Here is a 15723-nt window from a genome sequence, read left to right on the forward strand (position 1 = left end):
GGTGTGCCTCAGCTCGCAGGTGACCGTCTCCTCCTGTGCCTTCACGCCGCCTTCCCCGCCGTGTGTGTCTGTCTCTGTGTCCAAATTCTCATGTCGAATTAGGGCCCAACCCTAACGTCCCTCCCTCGATCATCCGCAAAGACCCTGTTTGCAAATGAGGTCACATTCCTGGGTACCGGGGAGGGGGGGTGGTTAGGACTTCAACACCTCTTGGGGGAACACGATTCACCCCGTAACGGGAGGTCTGCTCGCTTACCTCTCGAGGTGGGAGAGCATAGGCACGTTTTTTTTTTTAAAATTTGTTTTTTTTTCAACGTTTTTTTATTTTATTTTTGGGACAGAGAGAGACAGAGCATGAACGGGGGAGGGGCAGAGAGAAAGGGAGACAGAATCGGAAGCAGGCTCCAGGCTCTGAGCCATCAGCCCAGAGCCCGACGCGGGGCTCGAACTCACGGACCGCGAGATCGTGACCTGGCTGAAGTCGGACGCTTAACCGACTGCGCCACCCAGGCGCCCCGAGCATAGGCACGTTTAAGTGCTCGTGCGACGGAGCCCGAAAAGGGAGCAGTTGAAGACACAGGATAGGGATAGTATGGTGCCTGGTGGCCCCCGGGGATGGCCCCCCGAGGAAGGGGGAGAGAGCAGGAGGTGGCAGGGGGTGAGGTGGACGGCAGGATATGTGAGGACAGTGGACAAGACAGACACACCCCCGGGCTCCACACGGATTTGCAGCGTGTTATCCCCTGGGCGGGGGTGGGGGGGGGGTGGGGACAGATTTGAACCAAAGGTGGCAAAATGTGACGACTTGACAAGGCTGGGAAGTGGGAATAGAAGGATTTGTCGTATCGTTATATTATTTTCTAGAATCTTCCAGATGCTTGAGACATTTTATAACGTATAAAGTACGTAAATTAGAAACGGGAAGGGCGAGCCCATTTGGCATCTGTTTGGCACTTATCGGACTCCTGTAAACAGTGGCTGTTTCTCTTTGCTGCCCGTTCCTCGCGGAGGCTTGAGAGGCAGACGATTAATCTCTGCTAAAGAAACTCCATCCGCTCTCCCCTCTCCTGTTCCCTTCCCTTTCCTTGGATTCCAACGAGGCATTTTAATCTCCGGTGCGGTGGGACAGGGTCAGTGCCGCTGAGCGCCATGCAAGGTGGGGGACCTCTGCCGCGGAGCCCTGAGCCGCGCTGGCCTCCGCCCTGCATCCTTCCTCAGGGTCCAGGAGAGACGGTTGCTTACAAGGGCCGCCCACGCCTCCCGCTCTGTGCTGCATTGAGCCACAGGGAGTGGGAGTCTGTTTCTTACGAATCTGACCGACTCTCGACACGGGCTGATAAACCTGACCGCACGCATGCAGCGGCTGAGTCACCTTTCCCAGCTCCGGCCTGGTCCCCGCTGGGCCAGAGGGCCGCAAAGGAGGAGACCTTGAAAGGAAATTGCAGGCTCTCAGGCAAGGTCCGTGCAACCCCGGTGGCGTGGGCAGGGCCGCGGGGAGTGAGGTGAGAAATGAGGCAGAGGCTGCCTCCTGAGGCTCGTGAACAAGGCGAGATTTGTTCCTGGGAGGAAGCCTAGCCTGGGGGCCCCGGGTTCTCGTAAAGGGAGGTGGGGTCCAGTGTCCTCTCCATACCAAGTACAGAGACAGAGGAGATCTTGTCATGTGGCGGCTGGAGAGCGAGTAGGTGGGCAGTGGAGGCTGAAGCCCCCACCGAATGGAGGAAACCCCGCTGCTCCGGCCTCAGAACCGGGGCTCGGCCGGCCTGGGACTCGTTTATTCCCGCAGAAGCCGGCAGAAGTGTAGTGTGGTACAAATGACCCCCTGTGGTCCTTCCGGCTTTCTCTGAGCTCCTAAAGGAGCTTAGGTGAAAGGGAGGCCTTTTCCTGGGAGCCGGACTCGTCTTTCCCAAGCTATTCCCCAATGACCCAGGGCCCCTGGCCGTGCACGTGCAGCGCCCCGGGACCTCGTCTCTCCTTCAACCCACGTCTCCCACGGGGTTTGTGCTAACCGTGTTGAGAACAGCGGCTTACCCATCTTGTGCCCTCAAGGCCCCCGAAAAAGCTTTGTGGAACCGGATAGGATCGCGAGAGCCCCTGGCGCACGAGAATCACCCCGGGGACCAGGAACCCAACATCCCAAAGCCCGGCCCCACCCCGGAGTGATGAGGCAGCCCCTCTGGGCCTGGGCATCCGGGAATCTCAGTGGTTATAACCTGCGCCGGGCCTGGGAACCACCGCTACCTTTAAGGCACAGCTTAGACGAGAGACGCTTGCTTTGTGCGTTTACAGACAGACATTCGTTATATAAATTGGGGCCTGTCTGCAAGGAAGGAGGCAGGGAACAGCCAGAGGGACGTGTGACGTGTTCCTGTTCTGACCCCCCGGGAACTGGAGGAAGGAATCCGTGGTTTCATCCCGCTCTCCTGGGAGCGGTGGCACTATTCTTAGCTGTTCGCTTAAATAGGAAGTCGTGCCGGGGACGAAAGCATCAGCTCTGGACAGTGGTCCTAATGCCCAGGGCGGGGGGCGGGGCGGGGGTTGCTGCTTCCTGTGTTTCTCTTTTAGAACCTTCTGGCCCTTGCTCCTTTTCTGCCTTTAGTTCTAGCTGCTCTTGAGCCGGTCCTGGGCCAGAGAAGAAAACGCCGCAGAACAATAGAATTCTTTCTCTTTGGTGGTCCTGACCTCCCTTCTAAAGCAGTTCAGTCGATGTCCTGTTAACTCTCCGGGGTCCTTTCTCTCTGCCTCCTTTGCTCTTGGGAAGAGGCAGGGGCCTGCCCTAGAAACAGGCCGTGGACCTAGACCTAGAGAGACGGGGGGGCAACACCATAGTGCCCAGGAGGCGGGTACTGGATGGGGTAGGAGGGATCGCAGGTCCCCTGGGAGGCGGAACAGTCCTGGGCGGCCCCGGCCGGTGTGCTCCCAGCAATGAGATGGGTCTGGAAAAGCAGAAGTTACCTGCATGCGCCTAGCACCAGGAGCCAAAGATCTCTGAGCACTTGGTGAGAATTCTTTTTAATTAGGTCCTTCCCACACAGAGAAGAGAGGGAGGGAGGATAGTCTGTTCCAGAATGTAAGCACTACCTGGAGAGATTATTTCCAGCCACAGACCAAAGGCACAGGGAGAAATAAAACCAGAGAATTTTTAGCCCAGAAGGGATCGTGGAGATCAGTCCGGGCACCACGTTCTGGGACCGGGGGCGGACGCCAGGACGATCTGAGGTCTGTGCAAGGTCACCGGGCACGTTGGCGCTGGAGCTCACACCCAGGAGCGCTTTCCACGGAGCCAGAGCTCAGCATTTCGATTCCCAGCTGAGGATTTTTTTTTTTTTTTTCAATTGGGCATAGATTGTTTCCACCCCCACCCCCGCCCCGGCCCCTCTGTTTCGCCTACTGAGTCTCCCCTCCTGCGAATATGTGCTGCACCCCTGCCTTACAGCCAGCTGGGAGTCCGGGGGAGCTGGGGAAGGTGGGGACACGGGCACCTCTGGGAGGCAGAGGGCCCGGCACGTCCTTGTGGGGCTGGGCACGCGTGGTCCCTTGAGTGTGAACGGTTTAATTATAGTAGAATACACATAACAAAATTTGCTCTCCTAACCATTTTGAAGTATATGGTTCAGTATTACGTGCGTTCACAAGGCTATACGGCCATTACTGCTATCCCTTCCCAGGACTTTTTCGTTTCCCCAAACTGAAATTCTGTCCCCATTAAACCCTGACCCCTCCACCGCCCTCCCCCCTGCAGGGTGGATTAATTCGGCTTGGGTGTGGGGGCCCCAGGATCACCAGGCGAGCCTTGGAAAAGCTCCATTCCTTGATCCCTGTGCCCCTTTCATCCGGTATCCAGGCTCCCGGCTCAGGTGGCCCCGGGGCCATTTAGAAATATAATCCAGGCACCCAGTTGGGCAATTCTGTGTAGACTCCCCCATCCTCCCGAAGCACTGTGGACGGTAGTGTGCGGACCAGAGGTGCTGAGGGGATGGTGTCGTGTCCCTCCATGGAGAGGTGCTGCCTCCCCTAATAGACTGACCCGGGTCGGGGGGGACCCCACGGGTGCACTGGGGGTGGGGAGGCTCCTCGACCTCCCCTCAGCCACCCCACCCCCGACACAGCCCCGGGCTAAAAGTCCGAAGAGGAATCGGGAACTTGCATTGGAAACGAGGAAACATCTGGGCAGGCGCCTTTCGAGGAGCCCGCGTGGAAGGTGGCGTTGCCCGGCCGAGCCTCCGTGGGCACCTTTGGCTGAAAGGCTGTGAGGGGGCAGCGGTTTTCAATTCCTCGCCGCTCAGTGTCCCTCCAGTCTTGTCTCTATTCTAGAGAGATCTTTCTACACTGTAAACCCGGTTCCAGTCCCTCCCAGAAGACTTCTCGCTTCCCGGCCCTTGCGTCCTCCTCCTCCAGGAAGTCTTCCTTGGATGCCCCGCCCCTGTGCTCCCCCAACCGACTAACCCTTGCTCCGACCAACCACGTAGCATAAAATTGCCCATAAAGGCGAACTTAACTGACAAGTGATGAAACTACAGTCCTCCCCCAACCCCCAGGCGGGGCTGACCCTCTCCGCCGTCCTCCGGGCGGGCTCTGAGTCCCTGTGACCAGAGCAATGAGCAGCCACACTTATCTCCAGTGAAGTCTCTTTAAATCGAAAACTCTTGTTTTCTAGAAAGGGCCGGGGAGACGGAGCGGCCCGCGTTAACTCCTCCTGGGAGGCGGTCTGCAGTCTCTGGGCCAGCTTGTCTCTCTTCCTCTCCTTCCTGCGGGATGGCTTGCACACTTGCAGGGCACAGAGGTCCACTAGTGTGGGTCCCGGGGTGTCCCAGGACACTTGCTCATTCCTCAGAAGAGCAGGGTGTTTCTTACCCCTCTGAGACACCTGTCTCCCCTCACCCGGCACCTCTCTCCAGACAGACTTTCCTTGGCCAAATTTTCAGCCTAAGGGTTCACCGGATTCAATGGCTTGTTTATTCGTTCCTGAACACAGCAGGGGCTTATCGGGCCAGATGCTGTCCCAGCTCTGGGCTTTCAAAGATGCCTGGGCCTATCCTCACGGGCCCGGTTGGAAGGAGGTGACTCAGGACAGTGCAGAGTGGCGGGGGTTGAAGCAAGGGGTGGGGGAGCACAGGGGCGCGGCATCCAAGGAAGACTTCCTGGAGGAGGAGGACGCAAGGGCTGAGAAGCAAGAAGTCTTCTGGGAGGGATTGGAGCCAGCTTTACAGTGTGGAAAGACAAGACTGGAGGGACACTGAGCAGAGAGGAGATGACCTCAAGATGCGAGGTGAGAAACGACGGGCCTTGAGCGAGGGGGTTGTGTGTGGTTCAGGAAGGAGTTGCCGGACCCACAAGTGCAGAAGGCGGATGCTGACAAGAAGAAACGGTCCGTAGCAGAACGCTCACTCACCGCGCCTCGGTTGATCCTACCAGGAACCCTGGGAGGGAGGCATTTTTATTTGTCTTTTCCCCGAGGAGAAAAACGAAATTCCTAGAGGCTTATGACTCCCCCGAGGTTAGCAACAGAACTGGGACTGGAGCCCAATCTCTGCTGGCAGCCGGGGCTCGGGTTTCGGGGATGTCGTTGTGGTCCAACCATCCGCCACCGTGCTGGAGACACAGGAGAGCTTAGCGGGTGGGAGTGTGTGGGGGATGGGGAGGGCTCTGGAGCCCCACTGCCTGGGTCCCAGTCCCAGCTTCACAGCCTCCTGGCTGTGCAACCCTGGCTAAATTACTAAACCTCTCTGTTTTCCTAGCCTAGAAAGAGGGGAGCAGGAGAAGAATGAGTCTGATCTCCCAGATGAAAGGATTTAAATGAATTAATAAGCTGCGACCGTGCAGAATGGTTCCTTGTTCAAAATGTCAGCCCCGTCAAGGGACAAAGATGATGAGGGCTCGTGCCTTAGAACGTCAGTGCGGAGCCATTCCCCCCGGGCAGAGCTGTGTGCGGCTCAGCTGGCCTCTCGGCGGCCATGGTGTTTGGGGCAGGGGCCACCGCTGTGGTCGGGGTTCGGGCAACCAAAGGAAGCCCCCGTGACTTTGTTGGCACCACGCGTGGCCACAGAGGGACACGTTGCCTAGAAACCAACCACAAATGTAACGTGGGGAAGTAATCCTCTTACGGTGCCCGTAGCAGCGACCGGACCCACCTACAGTTTGTACTTTAGGGTTGTTAATTGACTTTCCCAGGCCCCGATTCCCGGCGGAGGAGAAGCCACCCCCTTCCTGGTTTCTGCAAGGAAGGGAGAGGGGGTTCGTCGTCTTGTCCTTCTGTCCGTGGCTCCCCATTGAGCGCAGGGAATCGGGGGAGGGAGGTGGTGTCTCTCTCTAGGTAGCTGCTGCAGCCCGGCACAAAAATGATGCTTCTTTCTGGGGCATCAGTTTTACTGGAGGAGTTTTTTTGGGGGGGAGCAGAGGGCGAGAGAAAGCCCATGCTTGAAAGGAAACGACAGAGGTATCCTGGGGAGTAGAAGGCGAAAATCTGCTCCCCACGTAAAAATACCACCAAATATTTCATGAAGTCTCCAGGCTGTGGGAGCCGTTTCCTGTGATGGCTCCAGACCCCTGCGGTCTGTGCTCATTCTGGGTTATTTCAACAACCACGGCAAAAGCTGACGAAGGCTGCCCTGCCTTAGAAGTCCTGGGCTTGAGAGTCCCGTGTGGTGGTCCAGGTGGAGAGGGGAGTCACACGGGAGCCGGTCGAGTCGGGGAGGGGACCCTCGGCCACTGTTACGTATATAGATAAGAAATGAGACAGACACTGGGTGTTCGATTTTTGCATTCTCCTCTCGACGCTTCGCAGGGGAAGCTGGGTGAGGCTGGGGTGCACCGGCTGGTGGGGAGCAGGCACAGGGAAAGACCCCCCCCCCACCCCGCCTCCTGCTGCCCTTTTCTGCAGGGCACAGCCGACCCCTGATGTCCCCAATCCCCATCACACACAGCCTCCCCTGACACCTTTCCATCACGGCCTTGTCATCAGTTACCATAAACGGCATTGAAAAGGCGCAGCTTCTGTCAGTGTGCGCAGGGGACAACGTACGCTGGGGACAACGTACGCAGCGCCCCGCTCCCCAGCTTCTGATGGTGGCCGGCAGAGCATGAGCAAAGAGAACGCAAAGACGTCCAGGCTGGTACTTTTCCACCTGGCTTGAATTGGCTCTAGGAGCCCGAGATGTGCCCAGAGAGCTCATCAGCCGTGGCCTTTTGCCATCGATGAGCCGTGACCTTGTCAAAGCTCCTCCCCTACCCTGCCTGAGTCTGCTCTTCATGTGGATCCCTGAAGGGGCTCACTGGGAGGTCTCCTGGACCACGCATCCAAGGGAGGTGGGACTCCAGGGGAGGTGGGTGGCTGCTGTGGGGTCCCCACAGAAAGCGGGGCTTTTCCACGCCAGGCTTGGCTCAGGGGCTCAGTACAGACTTACTGAATGAGCGATCTAAATGCCTCCTTGTCCCCTGCAGGGGGGTGGGTTTTCAGGCTGAGCCGGGGCTCCCACGTGGTGGGCAGGGAAGTCCAATGCCAAGATTTTACACGGGCGGCTGTGGCCGTGTCCTCCGGGCTCCAGTGACATGACCCAAAGGCTCTGGCACTGGGTCACCAGAGGAAAGCTTCTGTGTAAATGATCTAGCAGGCTGGGTGACCCTGGGGGGGCAGGCCTGGGCATCTCTGTGGGCCAGGAGCCAGTCAGCAGAGCTGAATTCTATCTTCTGAGGCAGGGCCTTCTGCTCCAAACACGGAAGACACCTTGAGGACCATAGTGGGCATTGATGGCGATTTGTGAACGCTAGATAAAGGTGCCCCCTCTGGGCGGGCGCAGGCCTGCGGGGAGCACATTTGTGCAAATCAACAAAAGGTGCCCCTTCCGAGTGGCAAGCGGCCCAGGTGAGGGGCACAGCCTGGCAAGCTAGCCCGGGGTTGGATCTCAGTCCTGTTTCCTCTCGTTGAGGTCTCTTGGGCAGTGGAAAACTTACACGACTGGACATGGCCACCCCGTTCACTTCCTTTCCAAGTCTGCCAGCGCTCATGTGCCAGCTTCGCTTTCCTTTACGGTGCCCCCCTCCCCCTGTGCTTATCCTGGGCTGTAAGAACTTGGGGGGGGTGGTCCAGGTGCCCCAGACTCCAGGCTGGTTGGGAAGGTGGGGGTCTGCTGCCTGTGGGCCCCTCTTGGGGCTCAGGCTCTGAGGGGCTCTTCTCTCAGTAACTTAGGGGTGCCGCCAGGCCGGGGGAACTGCCCGCTCACCATGCCCCTGCCTTTTGACCTCATCTACACCGACTACCACGGCCTGCAGCAGATGAAGCAGCATATGGGATTATCCTTCAGGAAGTACAGGTGGGCGAGCTCCGGCGGGTGGTGCCGACACTGGCCCCAGGGTGGGGGGACTGCCTTGTCCCTGGACCACGCGGTCGGTCGGTCGCGGTCGGTCGGGGGAAGCCCCGCCCTGCCTCTGTCTCCCCTCCCCCAACCACTGGCCTTCTTGGAGGAGCTCTGCCCCGCCCCCCTGCTTCCTCAATTAATACTCGGAGTGGGGGGCTCCCTTCACTGCCCCTCTGCTGCAGGGCAGCCTGGGGGCGGGGCTCAGAGGTGACCTGGATGGGGTGGGCAGGGGAATCGAATCGCGGGGAGGAGTAGATGGAGTGGCACACTCCAGGGGGGCCACGACCTCGGTTTGTGGGGGCTCAGCACCCCCTCCTCCGCCCTCCCTCCACCCCACTCCCCTGGGTTTGGGGCGAAGGCCAATGCCGTCGCTCCGGCTCCCAGCTCCCGTCTCTGCAGCCAGCGGGATACTGGGTTTAATTTAGCACCGAGAGCCCTGCTATTTATTACATTTGCTCCAGTCCCATTGACTGTCCCGCATGATTTTATTAGGGAAAAAAAAAGTGACAGGCACTGTTATTGCTTTTATTATTAATGCGTGTTCTTCATGCGCTCGGTGCCGCTGCCTCCCACCCCCGGCCCCTCCTCTGGGGGAATAGTGCCGACCTCAGCAGTTTGTGGACAATTCTGGATCACCGGGAAGGAAGCGGGGTGAGGGAGCTTCCTGGAGGGGTGTCTGAGTCTCAGCAGTTTCCTTCCGGTGCCCACGCCCAGGGGTGGGACGGACAGAGGGGGAGGTTTTGGGGCCGAGACAGAGCCTCCACCCGGCTGGGAGGTGTACCTGAAGTGGCCAAGCTGGCATTGCCTTCCCCAGATGTGGAAAGAACTGGACGGTTCTGGAAGGTTCCAGTAGGCTCCAATATTCGGGATAATGGTAGTGGCTGGTCCCCCCGGGCCCTGCCCTCTGCATCGCAGCCCAGGCAGGCCAGGCGCATCCTGGGGGTGTCAGGCTCCTGAGCAGGGGGGCTGTGTACTCGAATGACTGCTGCTCCCTGCTCAGGAAAGTGCAAATCCTACAGGTGACCCCCCCCCAACCAAGCAGGACCCCCCCCTCCCCCCTGCCACTAGGCTCCCTTGGGGCAGCCGAAATAACGAACAGTTCCTGACTGAGTGGCCTATGGTTCACACAACCCTGGGACAGGTGGGCTTTTGTTATCCTCACTTGACCGATGGTGGAGCTCACCCAGAGAGGTTAAGGCGCTTGCCTGGGGTCACACAGCTAGGTAGTGTCTGAGCCCAAGCTCTGACCACAGTTGCAGTAGCACCCGGCCACTGGCTGGTTACAGTGCCCCTGCTGGGGCAACCCAGCCCAGGGAGACACAGGAGGTAGCTGACCCTGGTTCCTGGTACCCACCCCCCCCACCCCCGGGGCGGGGAGCAGATGCCGAATCCGGGTCATTGACACCTTCGGGACAGAACCCGCATACAACCATGAGGAATACGCCACGTTGCATGGATACCGGACCAACTGGGGCTACTGGAATCTCAACCCCAAGCAGTTCATGACCATGTTCCGTGAGTGTCCCGGGCACAGGCTGTGGTGGTGGGAGGGGGGGGGCGGTCAGGGGCAGTTGGGGCCTCCTCGTGGCTCTCAGGGATGCATGGGAGGAGCAGGGTCCCCTATTCCTCCCTGGCTTTCCTCCCCTGGGCCAGTGTGGGAGCAGGGCAGGCCCAGGCACCTGCCTGCCCCAGGAAAGCCTTGTTCCCCCTTCAGCAAATGTGTGACCCAGACAGGAAGTGTCTTGTGGTGTCTGGGGAGCAGGCAGCGCGGAGGGAGCAGCCTGGAGGGAAGGGCGGGGGTGGGGGCTTCCAGCCTGGCTTGGGAGAAACGTGGTGACCTTTCCAACACGGAGGAAGTGGCCTTTGCCTCCAGAATCACAGGCTGCTCTCAGAGAGATGCTGAGCACACGTTCCAGAACAACGAGGATTCAGTGACCTTGTAGAAAGAGAGGCCAGGGGCGCCTGGGTGGCGCAGTCGGTTAAGCGTCCGACTTCAGCCAGGTCACGATCTTGCGGTCCGTGAGTTCGAGCCCCGCGTCAGGCTCTGGGCTGATGGCTCAGAGCCTGGAGCCTGTTTCCGATTCTGTGTCTCCCTCTCTCTCTGCCCCTCCCCCGTTCATGCTCTGTCTCTCTCTGTCCCAAAAATAAATAAACGTTGAAAGAGAGGCCAAAAGTGCACTGGGGAGCTCTAGGGGGTGGCGAAGGGGCAGGACAGGCAGGCTCTTCTAAGTGGAGGGACCAGATGAAGTGAAGGCAGATGTGGAAAGAAGTGGAAGGTTCTGGAAGGTTCTGGAAGGTTCCAGTAGTCTCCAGCATTGGGGATAATGGGAAGTAACCCTGGGGCCTGGGGTCCCTGTGGAAACCCTCTGACAGTGGGTGCCAGGCAAGGAGTGTGGTTAGAGCTCAGCCTTAGAGCTATTTTTAATGAGACTCTAAAATATATACACACGCTGACCTGCCCTCTTACCTGCAGCGTGGTGAAGATAATTTAATCTTTTCTTGACAACGAAGGGTCAATTCTCTCTGGCTCTGGCGCGCACGAGCCTGCCCTTTGGGGTTGGCAGAGGCGTGCAGAGCTGGGTCCCCTTGCTAAGTGGCCCCTTCTGCTGTCACTGTTTGATGTGGTGCTTTTTCTCCTCATTGGGCAGCTATCAGCTGTCACATTTAATTGTTGTCAGTGTAGCTGCCTCCAGCAGCGTCTTGCACAGCTAATTTGTGGCTCTTTGAAGGCTCTGGGTTGGAAAGCCAGATAAGCACCTTTGTTAGGCTGTGTCTAAATTCAGAGCAAACTAGGTTCCGAGCAGGGTCCCAGGAACTTGAGTAGAAGTAAAGTATCCGCTATTTATTTCGTCTGTCAAATTAATGCGCCTCTTTGGGGCGCTTAGGGTCCTTTTTTGTCTTCATCTCCAGGTTCTAGGACACATTAGTGGCAGATGCAATTTCTCGGCACATAGGTGATGGCTTGATTGGATCCCAGAAGGTTGGGAAGGTGGGATGGTTCCTTGGAGCCCAGAGGAGGAAACTGAGGCCCGGAGGTCTGAGGCCACATGGCTCTGTGGGGACCAGACTCCGGAGGGAAAGGAGGTGGGGATAGTGGTAAGGGGCAGAGGTAGAGGAGAGGGGGAAGCAGGATATGGGTTAAGAGGCTTCTGCAATAATCTACACTGAAAAAATGGAGGATTTATGTGGGGTGGGGCCCGCTGGATGTGGAGTTCCAAACCTGGAGAACTCCTACTCATCCTCTAAAACCCCAACTCAAATGCCTCCTTTATTTATTATCACTTCCACTGATTTCTTTCATCTTATGTGGGTGCAATATATTCACCTGTTTTTATAACTTATTTTATTAATTAAAAAAATTTTTGTTACGTTTTATTATGTATTTTCGAGAGACAGAGACAGAGCACGAGCAGAGGAGGATTAGAGAGAGAGGGAGACACAGAATCCAAAGCAGGCTCCAGGCTCCAAGCTCCAAGAGCCCAACGCGGGGCTTGAACTCAAACTGTGAGGTCGTGACCTGAGCCAAAGTCGGACACCTGACTGACCGAGCCACCCAGGCGCCCCTGTTTTTATAACTTTTAAACCCATTTCTACAAAAGCGTTTATTGAAGTATATTAGAGTTACTTGCTCATACACTGATCTCTCCCTGATAGATTATGAACCGCTCAGAAGGGGGGCCACGGACTGATTTATCTCCCTGGAGCCTATCAAGGTCCTCGGAAAATGTTAATTGAGTGAATACATTAAAGAAACAGAACAAAAAAGGAAGAGAGAGTTGGCGGGTCCAGGGCAGAATTCATGAGCAGACTCATTTCCGCATCTAGCCAGGCGGTGTCCCCAGGGTGGCTGCCTCTCTGGGCTCACCCTTGCCCCTGCCCCCACGAGCTCTTGGCTCTTGGTCTCTGTTGCTCTAATTGATTGGACACTTCCCTGTCCCACTAGTTTGCCAACTGGGCAGGGTTGGTAGAATGGGGGATTCTTCGGCTGGGTGAGTAGGGAGGAAGTGGCAATCAGGAGGGAGGCCTGGGGTGTCGGTGGGGGGAAGCAGGTGGGGCCAGAGGGAGGGAGATGGGGCTGGGCGGGCCAACTGGGGAGAGAGGGTCTGGTCTGTCCTCCTGGGCCCCCCCCCCACCCCCCGCTTCCCAATCTGGGTGGAGCCTCCTCAAACAGGAGAGCTGCCCGCATCCTGACCATCACAGAAATAACTCCAGGCTTCCGGGGCCCCTCCTTATGCTCCGGAAGCTCTAGAAGAAAGATCATTTTGTCCTGGGGTCAGCAAAGGCCCTTCCTTACAGCTGGAGTTTCAGACCCAAGAATCCACGAGCTTTCTGGGGGCACTTAGGCAGGAAACCTTTCCTTCTACGATGCTCCAGACATTGATTGTGACGGTTTGTGGGTAGAAATAGTATGTGAAATCGACACATTGGATCGAAGTATACAGCTCCGTGTCAGAAATGCTAAAATGTGAAAACACGCTCGCGGGATGAAGAAATGGCATCTTTGGGCCAGGGCTGTTCTGGGAAATCGAGGACGCGCGGTCTCTGCCAACCTGCTCGCCGCAGCCCCTGCCACCCCGGAAGGCGGAGTGGATGTCACTGGGCTCAACAAATGTTCTGTCCAAGGTCCTGAACACGATGGGAGGGACCCTGTGCCTTGCGAATCCGTGGCACGGGTGCTGAGGCAGACAGAGCTAAGTAGCACGACCGTGGAGCAGCGAGAGAGGCTGAAGTGCATTCCCTGCCCCCGGGTGCGCTGGGTTCTGGGGACAAGGGAGCAGGTCAGAGTGTGGGCTGTACCGTAGCAGAGGCAGAACCACGGGGGCGGGGCCGCAAAGAGAGGGGCACCGGAGCCCAGAGGAGGAGGTGGCATATGAGTGGGGCCCTGAGGCCGGAGAGCATTTTCTCATCCACATCAGGGGAAGAAGGCGCTCCAGGCAGAGGAAACGGCTGGAGGTGGGGGAAGTCAGGATGTGCCCACGCGCTCATGAGCCAGCGCGCCAGGCTCCCCCTCCCAGGTGCCGGGGACAGCGAGGTGAGCCGAGCAGAGCCCCTGCCCTCACGGGGCTTACATTCTGACACCGATAAACGATCCATTTGATGTATAATGTCATGTTTGGGTCAGCAAGTGCAGGGTAAGGGACAGAGAGTGACCAGGGCCAGGAGGGACCTCTCGGCAGGGTCTTGTAGGCAAAGCATGCACGGAGAGAGGGAGCACACCGGGCAGGGTCCCAGGAGGTAGTGAGAGATCCTGCCGAGGGGGGCACGGGGGCAGACCCTGGAGACTGTCGTAGGGACTTTGGCTGTTGGGGCCACCGCAGGGTTTTGTGCAGACGGACCTGGTCTGACCTAAATTTGAAAGGATTGCTCAGGACCTAAAATTGAAAGGCAGTGCCGAGAATGGCGGAAATGGGGGTAGGCGGCCGTCACAGTGGCCCAGGACAGAGAATGGTACCCGGGCCAGGGCGGCAGTGATGGAGGCCGTGTGGGACGTCCCACCAGGTACCGGCTCTGCTGATGGGTGTCGCCAATGAGAGAAAAGGGGAGGAGCCAAAGCCCCGGTTCCTGAGCGAACCTGGGAGGGAGGACTCTGACCAGGACAGGGTCCTGGCTGTGCCTGTCTGCGAATGAGCAAGGGGACCTCCCAGGGTTCCCTCTGCTCACGGCTCCGCTCTGGGGAGGGAGAGGCCCGGGGCCAGGACACTGATGGGTGCTCTGCCCCTCCTCCACCCGCCCCCTGTCCCCGTCCCTGTCTAACGGGGCCCCCTCTGGTGGGGCCCGTGCAGGTAGACCCGGGGCGCGTCCGTGGCTGTGTGGCAAGCCCCTTCCTGACCCCGTGGTCTGGCCGCAGCTCACACGCCGGACAACTCCTTCATGGGCTTCGTGTCCGAGGAGCTCAACGAGACGGAGAAGCAGCTCATCCGAGGCGGCAAGGCCAGCAACATGGCTGTGGTATACGGCAAGGAGGCGAGTATCTGGAAGGTGAGAACGCCCCCCCCCCCAGAACTCCCACCCCCCAGCTCTGGATGTAGAGCTGTCCCCCACTGATGGGTCAGAAAAGAGAGGTCCCTAACTGCCACTGAAAATACCCAGCCTGGGGGCTGCTAACCTGCCCCCCTCGGCCCCTGCTGTGCAACGCTCTCCGATGTCCTTTATCAAGGACTGTGCCTTGACCCGCCACCCTCCCTAGGAACAGATCCATAAACACTGTGAGCCCGGCAAGGGGGCTTAGGCTTGACTTGGGGGCGCTGCGGGGTGGGAGGCAGGAGTGCAGAAGGCAGGAGAGGCTAAGGATTAGAGCCCCATCTTCAGGACGGGGTCCCCGGGGAAGCGGTACCTGTGCGGGAGGTCATGTGCTCACTGCTCATTGACCTGTTCTCTCTCCTCTTTTCTCTGTGCCCTCCTGGCAACGAGGCAGCTCCAGGTATGGTGACCGCTTGCCATAGTCTCTCCTCCTGTTCCTCTCTGTTCTCAGTAGGGCATCCCCTGGCGGGGGGGGGGGGTGCTCTCGAGTCCCCCCCCCCCCGACCCCACAGGGTGTAGGGGGAGGGATGGAGGTCATTCTCATGTGATGCCAAATGAGCAAGCTGCCACGGGGCGCTCGGGCCGGGGGTAGCACCGGCCGCATCTGCTTCTGCCAGAACAACACTGCCAAAGAGCTGCCCCAAGAGATGAGAGGTTATGAAGTCTGGGAAGAGAAAGGCTTTATCTGTAGCTCAGGCGTCTCTGTGATAGCCGGGAGCGACACTGTTCTGCAAGGGACCTCAAAGAAGCTGCCTCCCAAAAAAGACATCTTTGCTCTGGTCTCTGTGGCTGGGGGAAGCCGGAGGTGGCTTGATGACCAGCATGAAAGGAGCATCCTGGGACAGTCGCCACCCGGGGTTCAGGAGGACAGGTGGCACAGGAGTGCGGGACGGGGGAGACTGAGGCCCTCACCTCCTCACGGGAGCAGCAGCCGGGATCAGGGCGAGGCCTTGGGTGAATTTTGTACCAGAGGCCCGTCTTATGTGGGTGCCCAGAAAACAGGGCTTGTGGCTCAGACCTGGGTGCTATTTTGTGAGAGCGTGTAGCCCAGGGAGCAGGAGTAGGGCAGGGGTGGGTGGAAGAGGGGCAGAAGGTAGGCCTGCCCTTGCCGCTGGAGGAAACAGGCCAGTTATCAGAAGACCCGTCTGGGGGGCCTTTTCAGACGGCAGGTTGGGACCCATGGATAAATCGCGAAGTTAACCCAGAGCTCTGGAGTTTTTCTGCTCGGCTTTCCTGAGGAATAATTGACAAGGGAAAAGTGTATGGTTCTTAGGTTGTACAACACGATGGCTTGATATACACGTGTATTGCGAAAGGAACGCCACGATCAAGCTGATTGACACACCTTCAC

The 15723-nt window shown here is 58.2% G+C and overlaps 1 protein-coding gene across 2 annotated transcripts in view; it reads left to right on the plus strand.

Moving 5' to 3' along the window:
- The window catches only part of MGAT5B (alpha-1,6-mannosylglycoprotein 6-beta-N-acetylglucosaminyltransferase B), a 71504-nt gene that overhangs the window by 38230 nt on the left and 17551 nt on the right, over positions 1–15723 (plus strand). Inside the window, exons 9-12 of one of the 2 annotated variants that reach the window (XM_043585679.1) lie at positions 8175–8306; positions 9733–9866; positions 14200–14330; positions 14767–14772. In XM_043585679.1, the coding sequence (XP_043441614.1) occupies positions 8175–8306; positions 9733–9866; positions 14200–14330; positions 14767–14772 (403 nt within the window). The remainder of the gene's footprint in view (positions 1–8174; positions 8307–9732; positions 9867–14199; positions 14331–14766; positions 14773–15723) is intronic. The other variant, XM_043585680.1, reaches the window with a different exon arrangement.

The sequence above is a fragment of the Prionailurus bengalensis genome, chromosome E1 (genome assembly GCF_016509475.1).
Source record: "Prionailurus bengalensis isolate Pbe53 chromosome E1, Fcat_Pben_1.1_paternal_pri, whole genome shotgun sequence".
Classification (NCBI taxonomy): Eukaryota; Metazoa; Chordata; class Mammalia; order Carnivora; family Felidae; genus Prionailurus; species Prionailurus bengalensis.